Below are 8291 nucleotides of genomic sequence, written 5' to 3' on the forward strand. Positions count from 1 at the left end.
TTTAGCATTTACAGGACCAAATTCAAAGCCTATCAGAGACAAGAGAGAGACACCTGGTCATCTCACAGGGGTATGGACCTGACCCAGATGGTTTTGTAGATGCAGGACCTATGGGAATGACAGATGGGAAAATAAAAACCACAGTTTTCAAACTCAGCCATCAAGTTTGGACATCTCACTTTTCATTTTGCCCAATTACAAAAAAACAGGAGGTGGAAGCTGTAAAAAGTGGCATTCCTGCAGCCCCCTACAAAACGCTGGCGCGAGCAGTTGCCTTGTCACAGCTGTGAAAAATCAAGCCCAAACTGTCCTAGACCAGTCCCTCAAAATCAAAGACCTTTTAAATTTTATTTCATTTTAGCCTTATAAATCCGTGTGACAGGTTGCTGTCAGCACCGGGACTCAGGAACACCTCGTGCTCTGCAGCATGACCGGAGCAGTGAGTGACTCCACACCGCAGAAAACTCATGTTCTCTTCACGTTCTCTTCAGATCGATTTCCAGAGACTGTTTCACACAAAATAAACGGACTTGGGAACCTGGACTATGATCCAGCTCTTCCCACTCCTGATGATGCCCCTCACACCACACTGATTTGTGCTTTTCTTTGTGTTTCTCCTTCTGCCCCGTGAACACCAGGACCACAGCTGCAGATGGGGGAGCAGGGAAGGCAGGGGAAGAAAACTGTGAAAGGGGTGTTCTACCAAAAAAAAAAGGGGTATTCTTCACTGGCCTCTGTGAAAGAGTTGAGGATCCCATGCTTGCAGTGGGATGTAAAGCAGAGCCCACTCCTGCTCCTCCGCTCCTGGCATCCTGGCTGCCAACAGCTCCCTGCTCCCCGGGGCTGCGGGTCCCCATCCCATGCCAAGACGCCCTGCTGTCCTCCTGGGAGCACACAGGAGTCCCAGTGTCCAATGTAGGGCTTGGCTTCAACCCCAGAAATCAACCACTTTCAATTAAGATCAAAACTTAACCGGACCCAGCCTCCAGGGCCTTGCATGTCAATGGGCAAGATTTCTTAATATATCCCATTTTTTAAAGTGCAGCCTGGTCTTATTAATGAAGACTGTGTTATGGCAGGTCAAATGTGCCTTCAGATTGAAGGGACCTTTATTTGCCACTGGTTTCATGGGGAATTTATTGAACCCACCAGTAACAGGGTTAACCCAAGGAACACAGACAGGGGTGCTAAGAGATGGAGCAGGAGCAGCAAGCGGTGGCTTTGACAATAAATGTGCAGCTCGAGGTGCTGAGAAAGCCAGGAAATATTCAAAAAATTTGGTCTGGGGGACAAAGTTCTGTGCAGCAGGCTGTTGACACAGCCACGACAAATTGCTCCTAAAGGTCTCCTGAAAGGAAGATGTTTAACCCCAGTGCCCAGCTTTGGGGAGGGGTGGGCAGAGCCACACCTGAACGTGAGTTGTAACTGGAACCCATCATGAGCTGCATGAACTTGCTGCTTCAACACTTCCCAGGTCTTGGGGCCAGATCGAACCTTTGCTAAGTCAACAGAGGTCCTCCCGGCAGCTCCAACTGGCCTTTGCTCAGGTCTCCAGGAGGAAGAATTTATCTGTGAATATCAATGAAATCAATATCTGGATATGTGCACAGCTGATGAGAATTTCTATGAGTATTTCTCACCCTTTTTAGGGCTTGGTAGTTAAAGGGGACATAATTAACTCAAAAACCCCTCTCCTTGGTGCCAGCTAATTTAAAAAAAAAAAAAAAAAAAGAGGTTCATCAAACTCAGTATTGGCCCCTTTTTCCTGGAAGTGCTTTCCACTTTATTTTTTTACTTCTTGTAAGAGATCAGGGAGTGACCTAGAGAAGAAGTTACATTCTTACACAGCAGGTGAACCAGGAACTTGCTGTAAACGACCTGCAGGTATGCGGAACAGCGCCCAGAGACCCTGCGCGGATGCAGACAGAAAGCAGCAGATGCTTACATGTGTAGACGGCAATAAAACTAGAGTGTAACATTTTTAGGATCGCAGCTGAGCTCTCAGACGAGGCTTTCTGCAATGACTAATACGACCACGGTCTAATGCGACAGTTCACCGTCTGCAGCCGCATTCAGTCCCGAAAGTAAGCAAGTTTCTCCAGATGTTACACACTGAAAAAAAAAAAAAAAAAAAAAGAAAGAAAAAGAAAAGCACATCCAGTTTTCAATCTTTTTTTTATTTATTTAAACTGTACACAAATGTAAAATACTTCAACAGCAAATCTAAGTGAAAATTGTTTGGTTTAAATTATTATGGAACAGAACCTAAAAGGAACTTTATTAAATAAACATAAAAATTGGATTTAAAGGATGCACATATTGTAATGTACTCTACAATAGTAATTTTTTTCACTCTACGTTCCATGTGCGTATGGTATAGAAAAGACACTGAATAGAACAAACAGAATCCATTTTGTACCCTGAAACAATTGGTAGGCCTCGTGAGGGATTGCTCAGTATGACTACATGATATATGATGGCTTTGCCATCTCATAAAAATTATAACTAATATGTTGGCCTCTTTGGTTCCAAAATTTACGTATAATACATTTAACTGTATTCATTTTTTGCTGCTATAAAAATAACATTTTTTTCAAATGGCAGTTTTTTGACTAATCATGCAACTAAATCAGTGCAAACATTAAAAGCAATCATTCGCTTTAAAAAAGAAGCAAAAGATTTAATTTCAAGTATAAAAAAATATAAAAAAGTCATATCATAAGTCCAGTTTTGTCTAGTATGGGTCAACACTTTAAATTGCATAGCTCATGCGGCACCTGTTTACCTAGATAGTGAGCAAAGATAAGTGCACTATCAAGTACCACTTTTCAAGGCATTGAAATTTGCAAGTGCTATTATACGTGCATTCAAGCAGTTTGCAAGTGCTATGCTGTATCATTATTTTCTGATCTTTATGGCCATCCTCGACACCTCCCGGTAAGGAAATTGAAAGCACTCTCCTCCTTTCCAGGACTTGTAGAAATGTTCCTTGCCTGTTCTCACACGCACTGCATTTTTCAGAACGTTCCCACTCTGTTACGGTCACTCCTCTTTAGGGTTCATTGGTTTAGCCGTGGTAGCGGTTCCTTGTTTGCTCGTCCCCCCACATGACGCGTCCTTGCCGAGTCCCCCGTTGAAGAACACAGATTGAAACCTTAACTTCTCATCCTCTGAGCAGTGAGAGATGCCAACGGTCAACATGGTCCAGATACGGCACCGGATCCCCTTTCCCAAGACACGATGGGTGTAGCCATCCATGGGTTGCTAGTGGGCCACTAAAGCATCGGATCACGCTAGCCCAGCTTGTGGCTTCGCAACGCTCAGATGTTAGAAATACAGCAGTTGCTTACATGTCTGTCCCACTTTCTTTCCGATGGTACCACGCCATTCCTTACTGGAAGTGCTGTAGGAAGATGCGGGTATCTGTGATGTTTACATTGAGATAAATTTATATTAAGAGGAAGTGATCACCTCCCAAGGCAGGTGTCCTGCAGCTTCCCGTTAGACCTAAGAGGTGACGGTCGACTATTTTTTCTTTTCTTTCTTTTTTTTTTTTTTTTTAATTTTCTAAGTTTGGTCATTTCGACACCTGCGTGCAAGAATACATCGTGTTCTCGCAGTCTGTGCTTTTGCCTGAGCAAAGGGAGCTCATTTCAGCCTGACTTCGCCGGCAGGCGGGGAAACAGCTGCGCAGCCGTTCACTCGTACTGGCAGGCATTTAGGTCCGTCGTCACTGGTCACTGACTTTCTGTGCTCATGTCCCTCATCCGAGCTGCCTCGTGTCTGTGTGTGTGTGTATGAGCGCGTGTTTGTGTGCGTGCCCACGTTTCGCATGTGTGTGTGTATCTTTAAGATATTTCATAGCATTAACTTATAAGTGGTAGAATATATAAGTGTCCAAGATCCACAAACTGCCACTGTCCTGACACCAAAGTGAAATGATTTTTTTTTCTTTTCTTTTTTTTTTTTTTTGTCAAACTTTTCCACAGTGACTTTCCAACACTGATGCCTGGATACACAGTGAAACTTCCTCCAACACCGTCTCGTATGGGAATGTTTCTCTCTCTCTCTCTCACCCTCTCTCTCTCTCCCCCCCAAAAAACACACCTTAAATCAAGCACAACCACATTCTTCCACAATCATATTGGGAACGTCCCTTTTCACAATGTTGTATTCATCATCAAAGTACAGCATTGACATTGTGCTAAGTTTGGTTGGAATGCAACAGGAGTTCACGGTGCCCGGGTTCAGCCCCCGCATTCGGTACTGATTCACGACGGCGGTGTGAAAGGAGGAAGCCGACCCCGGGACGCCGGCCAAGTAGGCCGGGCAGCTCCCTTCACAGTAATTCCCATAGTAACCTGATGGTGCTATGATCCAGTCATTCCACCCAATGAGTCTAAAGTCAATGTAAAACTGTTGCCTGCAACATAGATTGGTCCTGCCATCGCACTCCAGGCCTCTTTTCCGGATCCTGTGCTTGTTATCGGCGAGGCGGGCTTGCACCACTAAAAAAGGCCGGTGGGATTCCTCCCCGGGGTCCACATAAATTGGCAGGACTGAATACTCTTCACAGCCCTCACATTGAACATCCAAGTTCAGTCTCCTTTCTCCTCTCTCAAACAGAGCCTGGATCGCCTCTGTCATGGGAAAAGTGTGCCAACCACTTCTTTTGAGATCAACTTTCTTTTCAACCACATTCCACTTGTTGCTAGTGTCCGGGTCTTGGAAATAGACTTTGACTCTTACTTTTCGCCTGCTGCCTTTCTCTAAGACATATGGAAGCAGCTTCAAGTAAAGCCACAGGCTGGCTTGAACGACAAACAAGTTCTGGTTCCCTTCATTCGAGATGAAGAAATAGAGGCGGACTCTAGATGAGGCCAGATCGTCTGCAAGATAAGGAGAGATCAGCAAGATTAAGTCAAAAAGGAAACGTTAGCTTGTGTGCCATGCTGGATTCAGGGGACAACGCTAAAGCACAGCGGATCAAGGGAGCAGCAGCGGGGCTGTGCCGGCCAGAAGGCACGCACTGTATCAGATATCCCCAATTTGCAATCGAAACACTCCGAAAAGGGACTTCCCACAGCAAGGTTCATCACCGGGCTGTAGTCGGATGCATCAGATCCACAGACATCAGTAAGAGCTCTCCTGAATACGGGGTTTTTCCAGCCAGCCAGCTTTAAAGACGCTACAGCAGCACCTTGAAAAGACCGGCACTCCGACTCTGCTATCTCCTCGGTTTAAGAATAGTTTTAACTTTCAGCTACCTGCCAGTTCTCACGGGGAGAGCCCTTTCAGGAACCACTGAAACGCCAATGCCAAACCAGGGATTTTGTTTCGGTTTTCACGTATTCTCGCTGCAGTTTAACAAAGAGGATTCACGAGACGGACGGAAAAATATTTCAGTAATGTGCCTGCTTGTCCAACAGATCAAGCTAACCCCCGCTTACTCCAGTACAATATCTGCTATCATTAATCGTTTCAATCTCTCCCTTCCCCCCCTCCCCAAATCAATAAACTCCCAGACAAGGAGAGGCAACGAAGCGGCCGCTCTCGCTGTAACACCGTTACTGACTGTCCTCAATACGCTTCTCAATAACGCCAGAATTAAAGGAGAGAAACTGTCACGGAAAACCAAACATCACCAAATGTCTGGCATAACCCCTTATTTGTAAACAAAAGAGCCTGCTGCATGAAATGTTTCAGAAACACCAGTGGCCCCCCTGCAATTTTGTCCTGTAAGTCCTAGCTGAATCTGGCGTAGGTGATAAATGTGCAAGCTGGCCTTTACGGCGGAGACTGTAATTCTGGTCCTTGAATCAAAGCCTCCCAATCACTACCTAAAATTATTGCTGGAAAGGCACTTTCTCATCTGCCTGTATCTGTTTCGCCTCTTTCTGTACAGAGCCAAATGTGGATTTTTCTTCCTTTCCTTTTCCTAAGAAGCTGTATTATTTTTGTCAATCTCTGAATGGGATTTTTTGCATAGTCCGTGTCCTCATTTGTTACCCCAGATGCCTTTCAAACATGCCTCCAGGGCCCATTCAGTACCTCGTAATATTTCCAAGAGAAAAATTTTCACTGCATTTGCCTACATTTTACGTAAAGTCGATTTTGGAAGTGTTACAAAAGGCAACGATTAACTGAATACCAAATGGAAGTACAAGCCCACCCCGGGTCTCCCAACAACAGCCCGTTAAAAAAATAAGAAACCCCAAAACACACACTAGGAAAATCTTTCACACGCTAGTAACTACATAACTTCCTTCTGAACTGCGGTGACAGCGACAGAAAAAGAACAGTATGGTGTTGCTGCACCGATCCACATCGCTCGTGTTGGGTGAGATTGTGTGTGCCCATCAGTTTTGTATGCGAATAGAGCAAGCATACGTATAATGCAACAGATCCCATAGATACTGTAAATGTATATGGCTTGGGTAAGTGGGAGGGTAGATAAAGAAGATGAGTGGGCAGCATACAGGATAGAAAGAGATTTATTTTGTGGACAAATGACAAATAGATGCCACAGGAAGATAGAAAGAGAGAAAAATGAACTGAGCGATAGAGCGATGACGGAAAGGAGAGACGGGCAGACAGACAGGAGGGAGCTAATTTGCAGAGTGATGGTGTTAGGGCCAGATGTGCAAAGTTCACAGGCACGGCGGATGCCTGGATAAACTGCTGGAAAGCTACACTGGAGGGATCCAGTGACACATAACTGCGACGGCTGGACAGGATGGAGATGGCCAGTACCGCGGGGATGGATGGCACAGATAGTGAAGGGACAGAGGGACAGAGAGCAGACAGACACACTTGGGAGGAGGCCACTCGCAGTGGACAAACAGACAAGGCCAACGCTATGAATGGGAGCTAAATAAATGGGAAAAGAACGGAAAGGGAGGATGGGTGAACGCAAGCCCCAACAGACGGATGCGCGCAGTGAACCAGGCGAATGTGCAGGGCAGAGGGGCGAGGCGAGGGTGCGGGAGATGGAGCGGGACAGGCGGAGCGGGGAAAGCGGGATGCGCAGGAGGCAAGGGTCGCCGCGGAGAGGCTGCGGAGGGATGGAGGGACACGGCGAGGGGGCTGCAGGGAACAACCCAGAGAGAAGCCCAGGAGGCCGGGAAGGAGCGGGCAAGGCCGAGGCGAGACGGTGCGGGGCAGGGGAGAGGGCAGGCGGGGGAGCCCGGCAGCCGAGTGCGGGCAGGGGGGCGGGCAAGGGCGGCCAGGGGAAATGCCCGGGATCGGGCTGGGGGCTGAGAGGGGTCGAGCAGGGCCAGGGAGGGGAGGGAGAGCGGGCGGCGCCCACCTGTCTCGGCGAAGCTGATGATCTCGGAGACGGGGTCGTGGGCCGGGGGCCCGGCGCTCGCCTGCCCGTCCAGGCTGGGGATCTCCACGCGGCCGTCCTCCCGCACCTTGCCGGCGTGCAGCTTGCGCAGCGCCGTGACCATGGCCGCCTTGGGCACGGCGTGCGTGATGTTGGGCCGGTCCCGCATCTGCAGCCGGCTCAGGATGTGCCTCTTCACCGCCTCCAGGAAATCCCCGTCCACCTTGCCCGGCTCCTCGGGCCGCCGGAAGCCGCAGGAGGTGCATGTGTCCTGCGGGGAGCCGACGGCGGGGGCCGGCGGGGTCGGGGTGGCCGCGGCTCCCAGCAGCAGCAGCAGCAGCGGCAGCCCGCAGGCCAGCAGCGCGGCCCGCACCCCCCGGCGAGCCGCCCCGTCCATGGCGGAGGAGCGGGGGGCCGAGCTGGGGGCCGCCCCGAAACGCCGCAGGGAGTCGGTCTGCAGGCAGCGCCGCTCCCTGCGCTCCGCGGCGCGGAGGGGAGGGGGCGGCGGCAGCCAAGCCGGGGGGGGGGGCCGCAACCGCTCCGCGCAGGGCGGGAGGTTGGGGGGCGGGGGGGGAGCCGCGGCGGAGGGAGGGGGTGGCCGGGGAAAAGCGGCGTGTGCCGCGGGGGAGGCGGCACAGGCAGGCACCGAGGGCGAAGTTGGGGGGGGGGGGGGCGCAGCAGGCTTGGCGTGCACGGAGAGCCCGGCTCCACGGGGGATGGGGCGGGGGGGGGACGGCAGCAGGTGAGGGGGTGGCTGCGGAGCCCGGGGAGGAGGGAGGGAGGGAGGGTGGGAGGAAGGGAGGGACGGGGGAGCGAGCCGGAGGTGCGAGGGGAGCAGGGGGGGAGGCGGCGGCGCGCTGCCCCGGTGCCCCGCGCCGCTTCAGAGGGGCATCCCCGGGCGCGGCCGCTCCTGGTCCATCGCTCGCTTCGGCAGGTCCGGGCGGGCCGCGGAGAGGAGCTCTCT

At 50.5% G+C, this 8291-nt stretch overlaps 1 protein-coding gene across 1 annotated transcript; it reads right to left on the bottom strand.

Annotated features, from left to right (window-relative positions):
• Positions 1-2177: 2177 nt before the first annotated feature.
• On the bottom strand, positions 2178-7724 carry INHBB (inhibin subunit beta B). The gene is made up of 2 exons (XM_086750959.1): positions 7310-7724; positions 2178-4889 (listed from the first exon to the last, which is right to left on the bottom strand). The coding sequence occupies exons 1-2, from the start codon at positions 7722-7724 to the stop codon at positions 4114-4116; spliced, it is 1191 nt and encodes a 396-aa protein (XP_086607085.1). The 3' UTR covers positions 2178-4113.
• Between the last annotated feature and the right edge of the window lie 567 nt (positions 7725-8291).

Source organism: Chlamydotis macqueenii, chromosome 6 (assembly GCF_036417535.1).
Source record: "Chlamydotis macqueenii isolate bChlMac1 chromosome 6, bChlMac1.mat, whole genome shotgun sequence".
NCBI classification, from domain to species: domain Eukaryota; kingdom Metazoa; phylum Chordata; class Aves; order Otidiformes; family Otididae; genus Chlamydotis; species Chlamydotis macqueenii.